The 23632-nt window shown below is 52.2% G+C and overlaps 2 protein-coding genes across 2 annotated transcripts; both read right to left on the bottom strand.

Annotated features, from left to right (window-relative positions):
- Positions 1 to 241: 241 nt before the first annotated feature.
- On the bottom strand, positions 242 to 10121 carry CSF1 (Macrophage colony-stimulating factor 1 receptor; the record flags this gene model as incomplete). The annotated part of the gene is made up of 3 exons (XM_056214679.1): positions 242 to 9932; positions 9981 to 10016; positions 10069 to 10121. 3 exons carry the CDS (start codon positions 10119 to 10121, stop codon positions 242 to 244), a joined length of 9780 nt encoding a protein of 3259 aa, XP_056071946.1.
- Positions 10122 to 21448: 11327 nt separating this feature from the next.
- PEP7 (carboxypeptidase Y-deficient) lies at positions 21449 to 23531 on the bottom strand (the record flags this gene model as incomplete). The annotated part of the gene is made up of 3 exons (XM_056214678.1): positions 21449 to 23120; positions 23170 to 23192; positions 23247 to 23531. 3 exons carry the CDS (start codon positions 23529 to 23531, stop codon positions 21449 to 21451), a joined length of 1980 nt encoding a protein of 659 aa, XP_056071945.1.
- Between the last annotated feature and the right edge of the window lie 101 nt (positions 23532 to 23632).

Here is a 23632-nt window from a genome sequence, read left to right as displayed (position 1 = left end):
TGCAACTTCAGGGTAAAGACAGAATCATCCAATGTGAACATGCAGTCATAGAACAATTGCGTATCCATCTGCAACTTTTTGGTATACGAGAAAAATACAAATCGACCAGACACAAAGTGCCCTTCCAAAACGCCTGGTTGAAGAAAACCCATACCCTAAAACGCACAACACCATCTCTTGCTATCCAGCTTTCTACCTCCTATGAACAAAACTTATAAACAAAGCCTCCCTTTTTGCTCACTCAAGAGCTCCCCAAAATCCTCTCATACGCCTCCTCCACCTCCCTCGCCACCTCCAGCAACGTCACAATAACAATCTGATGCGTGACATTTGGCAGCCTATCGCGATGCAGTCCAATCCACTCCAGAGGCGGCGTCGCCTCGCCCATATCTCTCAGCTGCGGCGTCTCGATCAGCGGCGGCTCAAGCGCCTTATACTCGTACTTGCTCTGCGGGACGTTGACGACGGCTGTGATCTTCTCTTGACCCTGGGCCTGGGCCTGGGCTTCTTTGGAGTCTGGGGCGGGTGGTGCAGTCGCGGAGGAGGAAGGCTGGTCCGTGGTGTTTGAGGAGGGCGCTGGCTGAGCTTGCGAAGACGTGATCTTGATATTCGGTTCCGGGAGCGGTTTCCCCAAGCGTGAAGCCAGTGTGCGCGTGTGGTTCCCCCACATGGTCCGTATGTAACTGATACGGCTATAATTCCAACCCACATCCACCTTGCCCTCCAGGCTACTCTTAAACACGTAATCAATGTGATTGCTCATCGGCGCCTGCCACGTGTGCATCGTAGCAATGACCTTCGGCACGCGCAGGATCGTCCCGCCCTTTGCGCTTTTCGCACTGCTCACAATATCTTCGACAGTAAGCTCGCCGACAGGCTTCTGTTTCTTGGGCGCCTGGACAGAGGATAAAGCGACGGAGAGCTGGCCAAGCGTCATGCCGAGTGTGGAGTGGATCTTTCCTTTTTCGAGGGCGACGGCGAAACGGGCTTGGGCGTCGGCGGCTTCGAGGTGGAGGATCTGCGTGTCAATGAAGGTAGATGGAAAGATGCCTAGACTGATAGACCTCAGAGTAACGACAACATCTGTGTGGAGGGAAATGGGTGTTTTAGATGCGTCGGTGGCGGGTTTGGGAGCGATCATGCTCTGGGATGCGGAGCGGTTGTAGGGCACCGCGACAGAGGATTTGCGGCGTAGGAACTTCTCGATGTCTTTTAGAGACTGCTTGTACGCTTGCTGGTTTTCCTGAACAAGGCGTTCGATGGCTTGCCAGAGGGCTAGGCCTTGGGCTGCGCTAGTCGCGGTGCAAAGGACGTGTACGTGGTCGCCGTCAAGGATTGCGACGAGGCGGTCACGATCTCCTCGATGGTGCTCGCGGACATTGTACATGAGGAAATCGAAGTTGGCTATGTCAGCGATGAGAAAGGCCTGGTAGTCGAACGCAGCCTTCACCCGCAGCTGTTGGAATCCAACTGAAGCTTGTATAAGGGGTGTTTGTCGAACTCCCAGATCTTGCGAAGGCCAACTGATGGATGTGCGAATCTTGACGCCAGCGAGATCGACGAAGCCATTCGTGCGCCCAGTGCTTTCGATCCCGACCTTCTCAATACCAACGCAGAGGTTTTGTTCCCAGTCGATGCCTTTTCTGGATGATGCCCACAGATTCTGGATGCGCAGTGATGATTTTCCAATTGTCTGTCCTAGGTCGAGGTCTACCGAAACATCGGCAATAGCAACGTTGGCATTCCAAGGGAATGCAGTGGCTGCAGTGACCTGGTGATACCTTTGCATAAGATACTCTTGTGGTTCTTGACTGGTAGTCGTCGGCGCTGGGCTTGAAGATCGTCTGATTTCCGGTGGGACCCAAATTTCTCTGAAAAGCAAAAAATCCTGAAGTTGCCGAGCATTGATCTGTAGCGTTGTGGGGTTGATCTTCAGGATAGCTGATATACCGCTCGTACCACTGAGATGTTTGCTGTTCATCATAGACAGAATAATAGAATCAACATTGAACCCGAAAGTTGATTCCCTCGAGTAGACATGCTGGACAGTTGCTTCGAGCTTTTCGAAGGCTGCAGAGGCAGCGAAAAAGTGACCATACTCTTGCGACTTGACACTGTTTACGGTGATGTAAATATCCTCTAGCTTAGCTATTGCGGCAACGCGAGCAATGGGCTGGCAGCTGAGACTGAATTCCTGCTTGCAAATACGAACACCAAGGTTCAATCGCTTCCGACCCAAGATCGTACTAGGATCGACAGTGATGAGATTGTCCTCTTCTAGTAGTTTGGCACCAGGCTTTGTGTCTTTCGGGTCATTCTGAGGCTTCGACACCGCCGGTGAGAGTGGAGAATCTTCATCTTTCTCTCGAACAACCTCTTTGATGCTCTCCGACATCTCGATGATTACAGGCACAACAGTCGGGAATAATGTGTTGCTTGAGGCATCGACTCGTAGTTCTGCTTTGAGTGTCGGATCTTGGCCATCGTCTTCATTCTCGACTTTGAGTGCAACACCGGGTGCGCGAAGCACTAAGCTACTCTTAGAGGAATCGCCAACGAATTGACTGTATCTGCCCTTCTGTTGGGATTTGCTCTCTTTGCCGGTAGAGCTTGCGTTGTGCGTTGAATCACTACCATTGATGTGCACCACAGCTCCTGCAAAGCTTGCATCGACGGAGAGAGAAGCCAGTCGCTTGTTTCCAAATGGATTCTTTCGCTGAGCGCCGTCCGTAGTAGGTGTCATACTCCAATTCGCTGAGGCAGCCCTGAATTTTTTGCCGGCTAACGCGATCGACCGCTCTATGACATTTGCTGGAAGAATGAAGCGCGAGTCGAGTAGGAGATGGAGCGCTTTGCCAGCGGCATGGAAAGCCACCTTGCGGGTGTCTTTGGTTGAGCTGTAGGCTACGTTGAAAACCACCTCAGGAAGCAAAGCTGAGTTTGCCGACCGGTCTTTCTTACTTGCTGAAACTGGAACCATTTGTAACTGCATGTCCTCGATTGTCAGACGGGCCGCGTCATCTTTGCGTGTCGAAAGATCGACCCTTCTAAACGAAAGAACAAGGTCTTCAGATGCTGTTTCAGGGTACGGCTCAATGGAATTGCCGACGATCCAGCTAACGTAAATGTCCAGAAGCTCGAGGGAATAAGTGGAGGTAAATAACGCACCGGAGCTGACACTCTGGGCATCAGTCTCTGCGACTTCCTTGGTGCTTGTGTCGCCCTTGTGAGAATGTTTGCTCTTGGTATGTCGCAGTTTCTTCAAATACTTCTTCTCCTTTGAAAGATCCAGATCCTTGATCTTATCTTGCAGATGATTCATCACATCCACTACTGCAGACGCTGTGTCAGCGAAAATATTAACCGCCAGCCCTGAGCTCTTCAAGCGGTAGACTCTACGGGGAGGTTCCGCCTTCTGCTCCGCTGTGACTTGAAGCACTGCAGAAAACGTGATGTTTCCGCAACGGCGGATAGATTTCTTGTCGGACAGAGTCAGGTCCACGCTTATTTCTTGAAGCAGTACGATGGCCTCTGGCAATGCTAGTATGGTAGAATCACGGCCGATGTTGGTTGCTCGGAGTTGAATCGAAGACAGGCGAACTGCGAGGTTTGCCATGGGTGAGTCTGGGTACTGCCCTGGAGCGCTTGCAAGCACGCTGATACCCGATAACGTCATCTCAACGCCGAAAACTATTTCCCTGGACGAGTCGGGGGTCTTGGCGACGGGTGCATGATTCGTTTGGGGTATGATCTCCCGAAATCGTGTAGTGAGCACGTTGATATCCTCACTAACAGCTCGCACAACATTTGATATCTCCGGCTTGTTGATCGTCGCTACTAGAGCTTGCACTTCAGCGGCCTGAAGTTGGATAGTCTCGATGATGCCTGTAGCAGATATCTTTGTCTGTGCTTCCGTGTTCGTGACTGCTAAACGACCATTTACTGGCGGGAATTCTAACGAGCTGATAAGGTTGGAGGCGTTTGCGGTCGTGCTAAACATCCGATGGTGGCACACGGCCAAATCGTAGTATATACGAAGAGTCACGTTCTCGCCCATAGACGGTCCGACAGAGACGCGACCGACATTCCCAGTGATTGACCAACTAAGCGACTCGAGCAAAGCTAGGTGGATAGCATATCTATCCATGAGCAAAGCAAGACTAATGTTCGGTAATTGTGTCACCTTCGGGCGGTCAGTCTGTTCGAACTTTGGTCTTAACGACCGCTTGACGAGCATTGCTTGCTTGTGGAAGTAGGCAACTTCATCGCGGAGTACCGAATCGGCAACTTCGAGAAGGCCAAGCACGTTCTCTTCAAGCCGTACTTCGATTTTCTTGCTGGCGCCAGCAACCTTAATTTCGTCTGGTATAGAGTCGCGTTCGGTAAACCGATGATGCGCAAAGTAAACGCTCGGCGAATCGAACTGTGATCTTAGTAGCAGACGGGATCGAGACAGCAATTCCATGACAGCCTCTTCCAGATGCACAATGACTGTTGTGGTGATGCCTTGCTTTGAAGGGCGGCAGTCTTCGTTTACCACGGATAATCGGAATCGCCGACCAATCAGCATGTTGCGCAGGTTGATCGTGTCGAGTGCAATTGTCGCTTTCTCTGTGACGTACACAAACTGCAGGCTATTCTCGACCTGCCTGTTCTTTTGAGTAGGTGGACAGGAAGACTGAGACTGTACGGATTTGGACCGTCTAAGATTCTCCTCTTCGAACAGGTTGATGAGGACGTCCATCAGCTCGCAGATCTCCCAATGAACACGAACGGCGGTCTCCCTAGAGTTGATCTGCACGATGGTACTACGTTTCTGAATCTCGGAGCCCACCAACATGAGGCCCGCTGGTTCGGGAGGCGGAATCAATGCAACACTGATGGCAAGGATCCGGAGTGCCACTTCGCTTTGTGTTGCGCCTGGATCGAGTATGACTTTGATGCCAGCAGATCGGACATCAACGTAGACCGGAGACGGGCGTACCTCCTCTGGTTGTTCCATAGTAGTGATCCCGAACAGCATTCTCATGGCGAGACTCTTTTCCACATGAGCTAGGTCCCAGGTGCGCCATTGGTCCCACATCGTAACGATTCTTTCCTCAGCGTCCTCTGGGCACCTGACAGAGTTGACGGTGCAGTGGTCACGGATTCGTCGTTTCTCGTGATCAGACAAGGTCTGCCATATGTATCGAAATCTGGAGATGATCTTCCAAGAGTCGTGACTGCGCAAATGGTCCCTGACCGCACGAAGCGCAAACGTTGCCTTGGTCAGGAAGGCTGGGTCCTGAAACTGTTCTTGTGCGGTCGTAAGACGTAGGGCAAGATACCGCAGGCGATTCTGTTGCGTGTCCTTGATGGACACAAACCTATTCGCTAGTTCGTCGCCCAGCATTGTGCTTCGATGGATGAGTGAAGCCATGTAATCGATCTTCCGGCTAGCAGTGGCGACCTCGAAAGCTTTCGAATTCACGTGGACATGGGTCTCCTTGTTGTGTAGCATCCACACAAGCAGATCATTGATTTCAGCCTGGACTGCGACATCGTCGCCAGGCCCGTCTAGCTTTCTTTCAGTAACGGATATTCCTAGAGACCCCAAAGTGGTATGTGCTGAGATCGAGCTTTCGCCGGTCCTCTCCCCAACAAGCTTCTTATCTCTTACAGCAACGTGTAGCCGATTCAGGATCACGTCATACTGATCTATGCCCACTTGCGCGCCCATATGGGGACCGAAAACATTCTGAAAGCGGAGATGCATCCAGGGTACACGTACGCTGAACTCTATAGACTTACCCTTGCCCTCGCGGCGCTGTTGTCGATCTAAAATTGCTGTCATGGCGTTTATCTGGAAATCATCCAACAGGTCTTGTGGTTCACGCGGTTGGAGAGTGCTGATCAGGCCTGAGATACATCGCACAAAATCCGGAGTACAGTAAAGGCGTATACCAGGTTCTGTCTCAATAATGAGACTGGTGTGCTCGAAGCTCTCGTCAAAATGCTTTGTAGAGACGTCATTGAACTGGATCGCATCATCTCTGTTCACTCGAGGCCGGGGTGGAAGGTCCGGGAACGAGGGAACTTCGGACACGTCCATGTCGATGAGATCCAAGCTGGAGGTAGGAGCGGCAAGCGGACTCGATAGCGCCACCGATGATGGCAGACCGCCAGGTATCCTGTCCTTCTCAGACTGGCGGGCGCGATGGCCGTTAGGACTGTTTGCCCTCCTGGGAGAGCCGAGCAGCGTCCGGCTTCTGCTAGATGATTGTGTGACGGTCCCGTCCCGATGTTGGCGAGCAGAACGTATACTATTGACAAACGAGCCGCTTGACGAGGAAGCGAGGGATCGAGCGCGCATACTTCGCCGCAGGGAAGACGCGGATCCAGATGAGTACCCCGATGACGCATCGGATGCAGAACCACCTGGCTGGTTCAAGAATATCGGTTGTGGTATCTCAGGGAATTGCATTGCAGGTGGCCGAACTTCTTGGTTGGCAGGCAGTTGGTTTGTGGCATGCTCCATGTACATGAATTGGGCGCGGTTCGTTCGCTGGTCATGTTCAAGCATGTGAGTATGTTGCTTTTTTCGTTCCTCACTGAAGTCTAGTTTGCGATTGAACATGGTGAAAGACACAGTTGTCTCAAGAAAAGCTTGAGCTTTGACATGCTCAGTATCTCTGCTCCGACTTCCATATCGCAATGCAGCTCGTTCGTCAATGGCACTTAGGCGAAGGTTGGGAATCCAAGCGTTTAGACGACGAGAGAATGTGTCTCCAGCGAGATCGTTGAAGTCTAGCTTGACAGGTCCCGTGCCAACAAGAACAACCTGTTTATCGACGTGGAGCCATAAGCGTATATCTCGCGTCCGCAGGCGAAGGAAAGTCGAATCGTGTATGACCAAAGGATCAGTGATTGGCAGAGTGTTTTCGTCGTCGTCTAGACTGAATGCGAAACATTTGATGGAGGTAGCAGCCTTGGACAAGAAGTCAGACGTACATTCCCCAGAAACCGTCCCGACGTCGAAATCCCAAATGCAGACGTAGGTTGGCTCGGAAGGCGGAAGCCCAAATAGTCGATGGCCAGCAATAGTAACTGAATCAATGAACACTTCAGTTTGCCCACCAACATCGTGAGGAAGGCCCGGGCTCGACACATCGCTGCCAACTGAGAGACTGATTGGACTGAAATCTACCAGGAGATCCATGTAGTAGTTTGTGAACCTCAAGTCACAGTGTGCAAAAGGTAGATCTGCTCGAAGGCCGGCGTCAGCCGCGTAAAGATTCGCAGGCAGAAGTACGCTCGCATTTTCAGCTGATATGGAAAGGATGACATCCAGATCGTTGGAAATTTTTGGTGGCTGACCGTTTGGAGTAGTCGTATCCATTGCCAAACTGTGACTCTGCAGACCTTGGAACTCTTCCAAGGTTCTGAAATGAAGGTCATCACCGAAGTAGTTCTCCTTAATCTTCATAAAGTGATGCACGAGCCACCCATATAGCTCGAGGTGTAGTCTGTCTCCTCGAATGTCCATGAAAAGCCTGTCGGTGTTCATAGTCGAAGTTTCAGTCATGAGCGTATGGCTTCCTCTCAGAGTCAGACCTCCTAGTTGTGCAACATCTCTGGAGCGCACCCAAGTATGTAGCGTATTCCTGGGTGGCATGCAGACCTCGAGGCCTAGATGTTCACCTTTCACGTCGAAGTGTATCTCGTTTTGTGATGGTCTGAACTTGTCTAGTGGGATCGTGACGTCTCCGTGAAGCCGTTGACCGAAGAGCTTGATGAAGCTGTTCTCATCGAGCTCCGACGGATTATTGATGATGTTCGAGTCGTTGGTGTTCAAATAGATTTTGAAGTCGGTGAAATCCACATTCAGTAGGTATTGAAAAGGGACAAATGTGAAGTAGTTGGCCGGCGGACCGGAGCCCCAATCAGCAACGAGGTCAGTCAGCAGGAACAAATGGTCTCTTAGTAAGAAGAGCTCCAGATCTCGACACGAAATATTGAACATCCATTTCCTCAAGCTATTCCAACTGATGGGGTTAGATAAGTCGCAGTCCAGCCCAATCGCCCCTGAGCGCCACAGAAGACCATGATTGACGCTAGATGAGATTTCTGTGCTGGCAATGTCGACGTCTAGTTTATTGTTGAAGCCTTGTGGGGATGCAACCATGTCCATTACATAATTGACGGAAGAGTTGCCTGCGACCTTGACATCGATCCAGCCAAAAGGGCGCATGTTTTGTCCAGAAGCCGCTGCATCTCGTTGTTTGGTTCTGCCATGCTTCCTGCGTGATCTTGTTCGCCCTTTAGACTTGTCCGAAGCGTTCTTATCTTGACCTCCGAGTGTCTTGGCCTTCCCTTTCCACTTCCAATCCTTCGACGGCTCACGAATAGGAATGCGCAGAACAGTCTCGTCCTCGATGCTGAGGTAGAGTTTGAAAACAGTAAGCATTCTCGTATCGCCCGGTTTGAGGGATGAAGCTGGTTCGGCATCAACGTGAGCGCCGGGAAAGAAGAACGATTGAAAGATGCCTCGATGCCGGTCAGTCCAAGGTCCGTAATTGATAACACCGCCGTAGACTTGTATGTCCACACCATACTCCGGTGGAGTGTTGCCATTGATATCCCCAGCTTGCGCGGCTTCAGTGTACATGCTGTTGTCTAGAAGCGCGGGCACACGTCCAGCAACATCCCAGTAGAAGCTCACATTTACACACGGACAATCCGCAATGAGAGAAGTTTTCGCATATTCAACACTGTCCCATTCTCCATGCCCATCGATCTGATTGTCATCCATGTAGCGAGAAAGACCCTTCCATTTCTCTTGCCCCGGGAAATGCCATTGTGGCGCAAATAGGCTTGCTCTTCTGCCCGTCGTTCCACCATGATGGGTGTGAATGGAGTCGGTCGACTTTGAAAACAGTTTGGGGATGCGCGGAAAGCGAAATCCTCGCTGCTTGAGCTTTTCGTCCATTTCTTCTTGCTCCAACACACCCTGCTGTTCTTCCTGCTTCAAACGTCTAGCAGCGTCGAGTTGAGGGCTCTTGTAGTCGGGGTTGGGCTTTATGTGCACTACCGGGTGAGTGACTTGGAAGTTGAAGACCTGTTGATAGATGTCCAGGGGCCCGCTTGGCGCGGCATCGAAATCGCCGGTTACTTTTTCGAATTGAGCTGTGATGACGGACATGGTATGCTCGTTACCAATGACAATGGCGCCTTTATTACATTCTACATAGACGGGAAGTATCTTCAAGAACGCAGGTAGACCATCAGTTTTGCCATCGTTGGTAGTGTCGGTGCCGGGACGAGATATTCCCTCTTCTTTGGCCGGAGCTTTCCTCAGCTTATTCATTTGCTGACTTTGATCTTCCGACATCTCTGTCGAGGTTCTAAACAAGACATTGTTCCCGGTGCGAGTGTTTTCTTGATCCAACGGTGCACCATCTTCCGTGTTCGCATTATTGGCTTTGTTTCGAATAGCATCGATAATGCCATCGTAGGCTGGTGTGCGATTGTACAAGAATGCCTCAACCCCCGAGATCTTGACCGACACGCGACATGGGAGCCGTTTCTGCGTACTCTTGCCTCCTTTTTCAGCCTTGTCCACATTCCTACTGCGGCTTCCCGAAGGGGCACTGCTCGATGCTCCATCGCTCGTGGTCGTGTCCAAGGGCGGAGGCCGGTCGGTCGAAAACACCTCAGCATCTCTCACACGACGTAGCCAGTAGTTCCATGTAATGTATCCATTATGTATGAGGATGGTCTCGTTGTGGCCATGATAGCGAACATCTTTGAAGAAGATGCGGCCACCAAGGAGCGAGATCTGGAGCGCTTGTATATCGATGTATGTGCGGTAGGCGCGCCATGTGTAGGCTCGGATAGCGTAGGACACAAGGGTCGCGAACAGGCGGTTAAAGTAAAAAAGAAAGAAGATGGTCCTGTTCGTGTGAATGGGGTGCTACGATAGGGGAGGAAGGAGCGCCTACAGTATGCCACAAATCAAGAGCTCGACCAGGTACACCCTATGAACCCACATGTCAGAAGCCGTGATATATAGGGTACTTTCTGGCGCACCAATTGAAGCCCCGGTGAGGGTTTAAGGGCTCTGGCACAATCGAGCCTGCCATGGCGAGCGGTTGCACAGTAAAGGCAAACAGCGGGTGCGACTCCTCATTGTGGCTCGTGACCGCGCATGCTGTCCCAGCTTTGGTCGCGCAATGAAGAGGCGCTCAAAGGGCCAAAACAAGTAGAACAGAGAAACCCACCACTGTGACGATAGCCCCGAATTGGCGATTGAGATGAAAGGCGCATGTGCCGGTGAGGTCTGAGGCGTTCGCGACCCCAGGCCGCTCATGACGCGTGCGGGTCCAAGCTTCCTCCGCATTGCATGCTGCCAAAGTCGGGCACAAGACCTCAAGCTGGTGCCTATACGAATATCGCCATGCTCCCGCTCTGCTGCTGCTGATCTTGCCCAGACAGTGGGCACACATCTTCACCTTCGCTTCCTGGTCTGCAAAGAGCACGCAGCTCTGAGCTCCTGGCCTGCGCCGCCAACAATATGTCCACAGGCAACCTTCTGCGACGGGCTGCCTCCGATAGCGACCCTCGAGGCACGGGCGACCGCTTCGCGAAGGCTGTTGTTATCGTTGCAGGCGTGGCAGCTCTCGTTGCTAGTATTATCACATTTGTGTCCGTACTGCCTTCCAAATAGACATGTGCATCCACTGACGTAGTCGCAGAGCTGTCTGGTTACAGACGTACGTAAGATCAGATCCTAGGAGCTTCATGTTACTGAGTCCCTATTAGGAAGAACTATAGAAAACCCCTTCTCCAACGCTATGTCGTCCGCATCTTGCTCATGGTTCCGATCTACTCGGCTTGCTCGTGGGCGAGTCTGGTGTCCATCAAGGCATCCCGCTGGATCGAGCCACTTCGAGACATATACGAGGCCTTCACCATATATACATTCTTTCAGCTGCTCATAAACTTCATCGGCGGCGAGCGTGCCCTTATCGTCCTCATGACTGGCCGCGCACCCGTATCGCATCTTTGGCCACTGAACTTGTTCCTGCCTAAGGTCGACATATCGGATCCACACACCTTCCTTATGATCAAGCGCGGAATCCTGCAGTACACCTGGGTCAAGCCCCTGCTCTCTGTAGCAGCTGTCGTCATGAAAGCATTGGACGTATACAAAGAGGGGTATATAGGCGTAAGCTCTGGATACCTGTGGAGCGGTATCATCTACAACGTCAGCATCACCATAAGTTTATACGCGCTCGCCATGTTCTGGGTGTGCATGGTCCAAGACTTGAAGCCTTTTAGGCCAATGCCCAAGTTTTTGTGCATCAAAGGCATCATCTTTGCCTCCTACTGGCAGGGCTTCTTCTTATCCATTCTTGTCTGGCTGGGTGCTATCCCCGATAACGTCCCAGGATATAGCGCTGACAACCTTGCCGCTGCTATTCAAGATGCTCTCATTTGTTTCGAAATGCCCGTCTTCTCCTTGGCACATTGGTATGCTTTCTCATGGCACGACTATGCCGATGACACCATCTCGGCTGCGCGCCTACCCGTCAAGTATGCCTTGCGCGATGCTTTCGGTCCCCGCGACTTGATCGAAGATACCAGAGATACATTTGGCGGCAAGCACTACGAATACCGCTACTTCGACGCGAACGACAACGTCCTTGCACACGAAGAATCGTCATCGCGAGCAGCACGTATGAGAGAAGGTATGAGATATGAACGTGGAGGCAAGGGCAAATATTGGATCCCAAAACCCGGCCAAGGTGAACATGAGCCGTTGCTTTCGAAAGTTACGTCCAGCAGGGCAAGGACGATGAGTCCAGGTGCTTCTCGTGCGCTTGATACATCTAAATATGGTACTGTGGAGGAGGATGAAGAGCCGGAACTGGACCCTGGAGATGAACGGTTGTTTGAAAGCGCTCGTACACTGGAGTTCGGCGACTGGAATGTGAGTTGTGCAATTTTCTTATACGAACATAGCTAACCATAGTACAGTATCCTGTGATCGAGGCGCATAGAGCGAACCGTGACAGTCAACTATATGCGCAACCACCAATATTAACTGGCGCCACGAATCGGCACTTATTACAGCCCACCCAAGTCAACAAGAAGAGGCGGAAAAGTAAGATCAAAGACATCCAGAAGGCAGTGGACAAGGGCAAGCACCGCAGCGACTCGAGCAGTGGAGAACCGTCAAGCTCCAAGTCTCACAAAGGCTTGGTTGGAAAACTCCTTAGGCACGAGTCGTCATCTTCATCTAGCTCAGGCAAGTCAGACCAAAGTCAACTTGTCGATCTCGTTGTCGAGGACACCGAAGCGGAAGAGGTCGAGCGCGTCAGAGCGCGGAAGGAAGGGGGCCCTGGCTGGAATGAAGTCGATCAAAAGCACTTTGTGTAAGCATACATCCATTTCCGAATTCACCAGCTGACGTGCATTTAGCCACACATATCCCGAGGAGGGACAGGAAGAAGACGTTCGCGTAGGTTTCAATCCAGACCAGCCGCAGCCGCATGATCCCGAAGGCGTGCACAACCTCAATTACCCGTTCACCACAGAGGAGGGCAAGGACGAAGACGAGACCGGGAAGCTTGACCCGCCCGTCTCAGAGGAGGCTCAGCGTTGGGAGAGGCGTGACTACAACCACGACGACGACAACGACAACAAACGGAACAAGAGCCCACAATACGGTAGCTTCAGAGACGAGCACAACGCTTGGAATGATTCGTAAGGTTGACTTGCTACTCACGGCAGGCATTGTTGGCATGAAGCACGCCGCACGGAAGGATGCCACGTTTTGAAACGTTCTCTATGATCTCTCTGCTGGCGGCAAGGCTTTCTCGATGTTATTTTTGCACAGCTCTTTTCACCCAAGTACATGTTCTATACCCTTTTCGGTGTGTATGTGATGATCTGATTTTGCTCTACCTTATGTTTTGCGATGCGCATATGTAGAAATGCAGTATTCTCCATTGTATAAAGTTCCCACATCGACCGGTGTACCTGCAGCCGCAAGCTACCAGCGAACCAAACACTGCCATGCGATGCGGCGTGGTTCGAGAAGCGTGGCAGAAGTGGAGCCTCACCGCGTGCGCTGGCACCAGCGGCGCGGTCTGAATGTTGTGATGGAGGAACGGACGGTGAGAGGCTGTGATTGGTCCGTGCAAAACCCAGCATTTTGTACGATGGGTTTCACTTTAGGAACGCTGTGCCAATGGTGAGCTTGATAAGATGATGTTCGTTGTGTAGGGCTGGGGAACCTCGCAACGATGGGCCATTGATAGGCCGGTAACGCAGGTTTCTCCATGCCCTGGCGTTGAGCGCATCTTCGAAGGCTGGCTGGAGAGCGAGTAGCGTGAGCACAGCAAAGCAAACATGGCGTTCGAGGCAGTTGCAGCCGTATAAGCCCAGAACCTTGCAAACCAACTCTACACTCATCGTTCCATCTCCACAAGCCAGGACTGATTGGGTGGCAGGCATTCTGCGGGATGGACTGACGAGTGTCGTGTCCCTTGAAGCAAGAGTCGCATGCCGGAACCTCCCCAAGCCGCCTCCCCTCCTACAACCACGCATCAATCCACAATGCTCCAAACCCTCATCTCCGCACACGCAAATACAGTCTCTCAATCTCACCCCGCAACCGTTTCACCCAAAATACCTCGATCTCGCTCCCCTCCCCATCGCATCTAAATATACACGCCATCTGGTCGTTCGCGCCTACACAGAACAACAGGCCATTCGCACGTACCCACCCCAAAACAGCCGGCCACTGACAGCCGTCGCAGCACGCCATCTGCAGCCCGTTTCGACGCATAGCCGCTATTGCGTGTCGATTGGTTGCGCATCATCTGTTCGCGCGGGCGCTTATTGCGCCTGTGGCCAATGGCATGCGCTGCTGGGGTCGAGCCCTTGCACAGGCTCGCTGCGGGACATATGCAGCAGTGTGGGTGACAGGCAGGGATGGAAGGGACCGGTGTTATTGGGCGCTTGGGGCGAGGGTAGATTGTGTATATTGAGGCGGGGAGGGACGGCATGCGAGCGAAGGGTTGGCCGGACCAAAGGTGTTGCTGTCGGATTGTTAAGTTTACGCTGGACTAGGGTGAGAGCTGGTTCATACGGCGCACACCGCACTTACTTCTTCTCTTCTTCTTCGATACCTTTGTTTTATTGTTTCTGAACGTGCTTGAGGCCTTGACTGGTTTCACCATCGCCTTGTTCGAAGAGAAGGTGCAGTGCCTGCTAGACGGGCACCGAACAAGCATAATGTTGCAAGAGAAGAAAAAACCATGGCTGGCCATAGGATGCTGTGCATCCGAGAGAAGAGACTCTGTTGATGAGGAGGACGGCAGAGACGCGTCGAGAGCCGTTGGTATGTTCACTTCCTCTATTCACTTAGGCATCTACAGCATGCATCCTACTCCGCCATCAGTCACTCCTTGTACTCTTTCGAGATCGTCCAGGCTTCCTCTTGACTCGCAGCCCCAACACCATTCTCTACACATCCCTTTTCCCTCGATGTTCGGTCCTGTCCCTGTTGAGATGCACCACGCCGCTTCCAATCTCCCCTCAATATGGCTAAATGCACACCACGCCACGCAACATGACATGCATGCAATACCTTCCAACGACATACGCCATCATATCCTTCGTCATAAAACTGACAGTTATGTCTAGGGGAGTCAGATATGAAAATATGCTACGACCAGCCAAAGACAATAGAGCTCCCGCGCGCCGAGCCTGTCTCACCCCCACCACGCCCAGCAACAAGTCAATCTATGGGCCGACATGTCTCGCAATGGGTCGCGACCAGTCGTGACTTTGCCTCACGTGCGTCGTCACGAGCAAGCGTACACACACTTACACGGCCGAGGAAGTCTCATTCCAAGGTCAGACGACTAAGCATAAGTGGTCCAGTCGACTTCAGACATGACAGTGGATTCGATGGCGCAGAAGGAATTCAGAGCATGATCGATGATGCCCCGATGCCTGTACGGCGGCGTCGAAGCTTCAGGCCATTGGAATTGTCGATATACCTCCCCGATGGAAGGCTATCGCCGCTGCCGGATTTTGAACATGATGAGTGGGGGGAGATGCCGCAGATGCCTGCTCACGCATTAGTTCGCAACCGGGACTCGCGGACGAATTCAATATCATCGGATCCCTCCACTGCGTCATATCTGGTGCAGAGGAAGCCTGTGGGTTCTGGATCTCGGCGATCGAGCGTGCAGAGTACGCAGTCAGCACAGTCAAGGCCACTGTCTGGGACGTTGTCGACCCTTCCCTTCTTACAAGAAGAGCCCAAGGCTCGAGTGGAGTCGATACAGAGTAAATCACCCTCTCTACGCAGTCGAGCAACATCAATACGCAGCGTCACGCCAAGCGAGATGCAACGACGGGGCACCCTATCTCCACCACGCATCCTCTCACGTCTTCCTTCACCTTCACGAGCTCGATCAAATACTGCCCCGTCACGGCCAGCCAGTGTTCGCAGAGCAAAGACTGATGTCGATGAAGCCATCAGGGAGCTCAACACTATTGTCGAAGAGCGCCGAGCAGAGGCATACCGCTCACGTAACCAGTCTCCGGCTCTAATCAACCGACTTCCTCTGTCGCCTTCATCACACGTCCCCGCAATCGCACCTTCGCTGCGCATGCATGTTCGCTCTGAGACGCTGTCAGATATCGGATCTGCCTTTTCAGCGCCGCTGGTTGCGAAACCACTACCACCACCGCCACCTCCCCCTCGGCCGAGGAATCTCTCACGGCAAACAACAAGATTGACCCTTGCACCGCCATCCCGTACATGGAGTGGTCCGCTCGATTCCAACCCCATCACGCCACCCACGCCCACAGTTCCTACGCCTACGACGCCCATCCACCGCCTAGGCGCTTGGCTCAAGCGTTCTCTTCCGAATACGCCCTCGATCAAATCGCCCACCTCGGCGTCTACATCTAAACCAACGACACCAAAGTCTGCAGGCACGCGATCGTTCTACCAGTGCGAGCCCGAGCCTCCCCTGCCACCGTCCTCACGCCCTTCGACCGCAGGGTCAAGAACAATAGTGCATACGCGACAAACCAGCGCCGAAACAGCTACCGTGACACTGCTATCGTCTTCATACCCCAGCACACCTTCCCTCTCCTCATCCCCGCGGCACTCCCCCCACTCATCCATTCACTCCATCCGCTCCATCAAGACATTCTCATCCTCGCCACCTCGCGCCAGTCTCCCCCTTCGTCAAGAAGTCAAAGACTCACCTCCGGCACCGGCGCGCGTCAGCCTTCTCAAGGGCGCAGGGAAAACACGTCGTGTGCCCGCGCCCCTGACGCTGGCAAAGGATAAGGAGATGCTTGTGGAGGCGAGTCTGGGGTCTGCACGCAGTGTTGCGAGTGCGAGGAGTAGCATGAGCAGTGGGAGGCGGAGTCTGAAGCCGCCACCGAGTCCGAACTATGGCATCTTGAGGGGAATGGAAATTGGCGCGAGGCAGGAGGGCGTGAGTCAGCATCTAGGGATGTTGCCGAGTCCGGCGGCTGTGGGTGTGGCTTTCTAAGAAGAGTCTGAAGTGGGAACAGAGAAGGAAGTTTGAGAGGTCGATAGAATGGGGAACCTAGGACATGGTATTTAGGATGGAAGGTACGGTTATGGTACAGGCTTGTTCACATGGAAAAAGATGGGACGGAAAGGTTTGGAAAAGGACGGACAAGGTTGCCTTCTTGAGCGCAGCGGCATATACCCTCCGCTTCACATCCTCCCTTGGCGGACGCGGCTGCGCTTACCTTTTATTCACTTCCTCTCGGGGAACTCCCACGTTGTAGATAGCTTGATGTAGACACACTTTTTAATGGAAGGAAGGAGACAGGGGATGATTCTCATAAAGCTAGTTGCCATAGTGCATGTGCGTGAAGGACTCTGCGGTCGACCAAGAGGCATTACATCTACGTTTCCGTGAGGCTATATTCGACTTTCGTCTGCATAATACAACCTCTCTCTGGCATACGCCTTTATTTCTACCCCTCGACAACACACACAATAGCAACGGGAAATGCAACTTCTCTTGACCCATCGATCACTGTACCTTCCTTAATCTCATCTCTCTCTCTATATGATCTCCACTTCCACCAAACTGACTGATCTCAATGCCACAATTCACGCTCCCAAAACAGCACATCACCATCTTCCATCGATGACTGTGTCTTCCTTGTTTTCTTCAATTTCGCCACAATTCCACATTTACTGACCTCATAACCTTTCACTCTCCCAAACCGGCAACTTCAACACTACCATCGATCACTCTATCTTCCCTGTTCTACGTTTCTTCTCCCAAATCCACTCTTTCGAGCACTCGGTCGTCATATCGTGCCAAAACACGTCCGTGAACATTCCGTAAGGGGAAGTTCTACCTTACCCATCAATCACCCATCTTCCCTGCTTTACTCCAACCCTCCACCTGCAATCTCCCGACTCAAGAAACAATCTCCACTCCTCATCATTATTCCAAAACGCCCCTTCAACATTCCCCAACGGGAAAGTCAAGCAGCGCCGTTGATCGCAGCCGCTTCCTTGATTTCTGAACAAATCATCATCGATGTCCAACTTCGCCTCCTCTTTGGGCGCTGGATTCTTGTTTCGGGGGCCGCTAGTGCCTGTTTTGGGACCCGGCGGTCCGGTTGGGATATGCCAAGGGTATTAGCGTGCCCGAGTTGGACTATTGGGCGCACGGGTAAACAGCGCTAGGAGGAATCGGGAAGTGGCAGGAGCCGCGTGATGCAGGTACAGCCCCCCTGCCACCTGGAGGCGAGAGGTCGTGTGAGCGGGTTCGCCGGGTTGTGACGTGCGTCACTCATAATGAGGCTGATATGATTCATGATTGGATTCGTGCAAAGAAACAAGGAAGATGCCGCGATCGATGGGAAGACGTAACCTGCCGTTTTGGGAGTGTGCACGGGGAGGATGAGGTCAGGATTCTGAGAATGTTGATCGTGTGACGAAGGTAAGGTGGAGCGCGTAGGAATCAAGGAAGATACAGTGATCGATGAAGGGTGTTGATGTGCCGTTTTGGGGTGGAGAAAGGCTGTGATGAGGCCTGGTCACAGTCCGGTATCCTCGGCACTATGTAGGGATTACTGCTTCCTCTGCTGCAACGCTACCGGACTCAGTGACTTGCTGTACGTGTACCTAGGTACTCCGAGCACCACGTGCCCTTGGTAAACTTGACACACCTGGTCAATCAAAACAAAAAGCCCCAAAAACACATCAAACCTATCCCCAGCGCAGTCTTCACGCGTTCCTTGGGCGACGAGAACCCGCTCCGAAGTCTATTCGAGAACCAGAGGTCTGGCGAGAGGGAGGCAGTGCAAAAGAACCGAACAGTGTAACACCCAGTAAAAGGGTGCCAACAATGCGAAGACACATGGCGATGCAAAAAAGAAAGTGCAAAAAAAGAAAAGAGCAGAAACTCCAGCAGAGCTACAGGAACCAGCTCCCAAAAACAGTGTAGGAAGAAACTTCAAAGGAGTGTGCTGCAGATCATGAAGAAAGGATGATGTGGATTCGGGACAGCTTCAAATAGTGCAGCCGCCGACGCTGCGAGCAATGATGAACTCGCTGACTTTCAGGCCCAAGTCAATTTGAAGGATCATCTAAGGGGTTCTAACGGCAAATACAGGAGAGCGACAAACCGTGGGCTTGCCTTGAGCAAAAGACGGAAATGACGCGGCAACGTGAATGTACACAGCTTCTCTAAAACTTTCCCATCCTAGGTACTTAATGATCAAGGGTTCAAGGTGTAGGTCATCAAGGAATAGTATTATTACTGCATGCCCTCAGCAGGGGGCCTCGCCACACCACGGAATACCCGCACATCCATTCTCATAAATCGTAAGACCACAAGTCGCGCCGTGTGCCGCCATGAGCGCAACAACCTTCTCCGGAATGAAACCCGTGAACCTGTCCCCACACAATCAGCAATGTACCACTGCTCACAGTCCTCACTAGCAGCCGGCCTAGGGATCCCAAGTTCTCTTGTACATGGACCAAAGGCCAGCTTCCGTTGAAGAATCCGATCCCACACACCCCTGAAATCCAGACTCACTTACCCAAAATTATTCATAACGTCTCTGATCGTGGCGCCCGACGCCTTCGCCGCGTCTAGGAACAGGTCTTTCTCCTCCTGCGTCGTGTTCTTGCCGTAGTGGACAATGACGTCTTTTTGCGCGGCGCCGGAGCAGGTTGTGGGTACTTCAGGGAGTTTGCAGTCGTCGGATTGCGTGAATCGGGATATCATTGCAGAGGGAGAGTTGGTGTTGTCAGAGGGAAGCGCGAGGGTGGGGGATAGGAGGGCGAAGAAGGTGAAGAGGTGCATTGTGGTGATGGTGTGGTGAGCGTTGAATGGGTACGAGCCCGATCTTGAAGACGTTGGTGTAGAGGGTGGAAGGAAGGTGGAGTAGAGGAAGTGTATCTCCAGGGGAATTAGGCACGAGGAAGATGGTTTGCAACAGTGAGAGGACGACCGATGCGTAGGCGAAACATACCACTCTTATATCCCGTTGTGCGAAGCCCTGAAATATTCTTTTTTGATGTTGCCACTCTTTTGCCAGTTCCCCTTCGCCTCAGGCCACCTTGCACCGAGCTTGTTGTCTTGGAAGTTATCGACGCACTGAATGCATGCAATTTAGCCCACGGTGCGTCATTCTACTTGGATACACGGAGTGCTCTTCCCAATCTGTACAGCCCCAAGAGATACAAATATGAAAAGATATATTCTGGATTTCCGGGTTCGAACTTGATCATTTACAAAGTTGTTCCTGGCAAGCATTTGCAGTTGCCACGCGGGGTATCAGCAATCGAGAATATATTGTGCCCAGCTCCAGTTAATTGTAATTGGTCGTCGTAGGAACGTTGTTAGCTGACTTGAGTTGCGTTTTGAGATATGCTATTACCAAGCTGCCGGTTGAAGTGGGCATTTTCCCGGACGGTAGTATGAATATCCCAGTGCAATCTTCCTCTTGCTGGCAGCATACAAAAATAGCAATGTGGGGCTTCTAGATCACACGTAGACGACGATTTGGAACAGTAAGAGCAAGTGTGTCGCGCAAGTCACACATTAGTGGCTTCGAAGGTTGATATGCAAAGGAATCTGATTATTGTCAGTTATTAAAATGTACAAAATTATTGTACGCAAGCTTTTACCATATCTAGAAGCGTGTACTGGTTGGATGATAGGTAGGGACTTACCGAAAGCATGATGCGATAGCGATGTTGGCTAGGCGATGTTGTCAGCCGCCTAGACCACTGCGGTGGATGTAAAAGTATGTTTGGCATGGTTGTTCTTGGGGCTTCAGGCACGCAGAGAAGCCTTTCCTATGCAACTCCTCTTCAACGTTCTTGGGAATCGGCAGTCTCTGGAAGCAGCACTCCATGCCTCAGTCGCGCGCCCAGCGCAATTCCCCATGTGTCCAACCCCGAGCTTTGATTCGGGCTACCATGGCTATCCATATCTTCCAACACCACCTGGGCACATTATCCTGTAGTTCAGATTCCATATCCGCTGGCTATGACAGCTCAGCGTAGTCCAGCGGTCTTAGCCGAGAAACCTCACATTGCAAAAGCTTCAACCAATAGGCGCGTAGCGGAAGTGACGCTATATACCGGGATAGGCCTGGCAGCCGTGATGGCATGCGAAAATGAAGCTATTCGGAGATTTCTGGTCATGCTACGGGCGCGGTTCCGCATCTTCTGATGCAATTCGCGGGAGCTATGGCATCAGCCGTCAGCCTTGCGCTTAGATAAGTGGAAATTTCTGGTGATGGGAATCGTCGGAAGGGCTACAATGCCATGTTACTGCGGACGGCAGAGCAGGGATGTTTTGTGCTGGGACCGCGCAATCGTCGCACAAATTGCTGCTCGGTATAAAGTCGGGCTTCACTGCGCTGGACTCTACAAGAATAAAAGAGCACTTGAGCATTACAGCACGGAAACCTTGATGTGGAGTAAACATTGTCCTCGATTCGAGTCACAAACTTTGAAACGCTTAGCTAGCGCGGAACGTCCCTCAGTTCTAAGAGTCTATGATATGTGGACTAGATAGTCTCCACATGCTCACTTCATGTTCGCTTATCGGTGCTGACTGATATGCTGCATCCGATGTTCCTACTGCAATCCTACTCTCATTGTTGACGGTCGTCATCAGTGCAGTTAGAGTGCTGACTCCAACGCTGGAAAACCGCAGCTTGGCTGTGGTGATTTGTTCTGTTCTGTGGAGATCCTCAAACGCATGCCAGGCGGGCATTGACCCTCACTGAAATTTGATGCGACCACCGGAGGTCTGTTGGGATATATCCAAGTATTGGGAGCAAGTCGGAGCTTCTGGAGCGGATTGTAATACGAACTGTATTGCTAAAGTTGGATGGGTTTATATCCGCTTTCCGGTCATCCGGGTGGTGGACTCGCCAACTCGCGCTGGTATGCACCAGCAAAGTCAAGTTGTCCAAGCTGGCCGTTGATCTGATCGATCTCCCTGTTTAGATCCTCCAAGTTCTGGGCCAAGCTAGTGACTTCGTCAAATCGACGATGCTTAGTAGCGTCTGCCACCATCTCCGATACCATGAACTTTTGCTCCTCTAAGATAATGAGTCTTTCACGAAGCTCCTTCTCTTCCGATTCTAGTGCTGATACTGCGCTGCTACTACTGACAACACTTCCCGCCTGTCTATCATTGTATTTGATGGAAGCAAGTGCGCCGCCTCCGTTTTGACGACCACTCGACTTAGAGCCCTGAGGAACCGCGTGCTTGAGAACCTTTGGTAAGGACCGTAATGGCAGCATGTGTGTACTCAGAAAATTATATGCTTGCTGATATACGGCTTTCTGCAACTTAATCTGGGTAGGAGATTCAGTCGGCAAATCTCGAATTCTTTTGGCCGCAGTATCGTATTGTGCAAATGCATCCATGAGCCTCTTCCGTACTTTGGTGGCATCTGTGAGCTGTTGCGGTGATGGGGGTTTGTCGGGGTCTTGCAGTGCCATGAGCAGCTTCTGGAACCGAGGAAGGAGCAATCGTATGCCCCTCTCGAACTGCGCCAAGTTCTCATACGCGCGCTGATCCGTCGGCTTCTGTGCCAGCTCCCTGTCAAAATCGCTTCTGCTGAACAAGGTGTGACTGCAGTCTTTGCACATGCGTATGTCAACACCCATCTGGTTGCCATCTTTTTCGTTTCCATTAGAGCCTGCTGCGACGTTGAGCCCGACTTCGGACGAGCACGCCGTCTTTGGATCACCGCACACGACGCGGCCACACATGCGGCAATGGTGTCGACGAAAGGTGTAGCTGGAAAACTCCTGCTGGCAGAACGGACAATGTGAAACTTTTGCATCTTCCTCCCATGTTATTATGGACTGCTCTAGAACTTTCCGTTGGTTCTTCGCTCCCGAAAGCGGCCAAAAGCTGCTCGTGGCACCTTCATCCGGGGGCGGATTTGCCAATAGCTGGGTTAGCTTTGTTAAGCGCTTCTCGAGCCTGCTGATCTCCATATGTTCGCGGTCTACCCTTTTCCGCCGGATGTCTGCGAACTTTTTGAAGTGGTCGCGGTCTGATCCGTGGTGGTCATTATACCCCTCTCTTGACTTGTAGCATGTTTCGCACACTCTGCACCAGATGCCCCTTACCGGATCATGTTTTGCCTGCCGCGATAGCCTCATCTGATACATCGTATGATCCTCACAGAATAGCTTCCCGCAGCATCTGCAGTTGACGGCACTATTGTTGCCTCCCAGCGTCAATTGTCCACTGATGGGCCTTCCGCATATCGGGTCTGAACAAACATCGCGGTAACTTGGCCGTTGCCAGTGTGCTCGTGTGACTTCTTCTTCGGGGTCTCGGCGGACCGGTACTGGTTCGTGCGCAGGGGCGGCGGTGGAGGCGTACGCGGATGGGAGCGGTGTGGGAGCATCGTTGGATTCGAAGACGTCGAGGCCTTTGAGCTTTTGGTTCAGGACGGCCAGCGGCTGGAACTTCTTTGCTTTCTCCATTTGCTGCTCGAACCAGTTTTTGACTTCATCTTGCTCCTCCTCTACCAGGTTTTGGTGGTTATCGTCAAGATGTCTGAAACTAGTCAGAATAGGATGATTGTGGTAGGAAGTGGTTCAGGTACCGGTTGAGTTGGAGCAACGTCAGCTGTATTTGTTATTGCCTGTAGATATACTCAAGCGATATGGATGTGCAACCTACCATTTCCTCGTTGCAGATGGGGCATACAAGCCTACTGGAGGCGCTCGCCGCTGCATTCTCTGAGCCTGGAAGCAGCACTTTGCTGCCTATATCGTCCCTCGTTTCGGCGGTACTTGCTGGGCTGTTGGACGTCTGCGAGCTGAGCGATATGGAGCTCTCCGAGGGCGATAGTAAGCTAGCATTGCGGTGGTGGTGGTGGGCAGGCGGGCGCGGGGACACGGCGGGCGACAAGTTTCGCCCGCTGCCGAGCACGCGGCCACCGCCCAGGGACCTGCCCGAGGTCATGATCGATGCGGTCGAGAGGATTCGGCGGTGTTCATGGAGAACAGCGGCGTCGACGTGGGCCTGGCGCAATGTAGCACGCTGGTACATGCACGGCACACTAG

This window comes from Didymosphaeria variabile (genome assembly GCF_027946475.1).
Source record: "Didymosphaeria variabile strain IMI 356815 chromosome Unknown scaffold_4, whole genome shotgun sequence".
In the NCBI taxonomy this organism is placed as follows: domain Eukaryota; kingdom Fungi; phylum Ascomycota; class Dothideomycetes; order Pleosporales; family Didymosphaeriaceae; genus Didymosphaeria; species Didymosphaeria variabile.
This window is presented reverse-complemented; position numbering and strand designations above follow the sequence as displayed.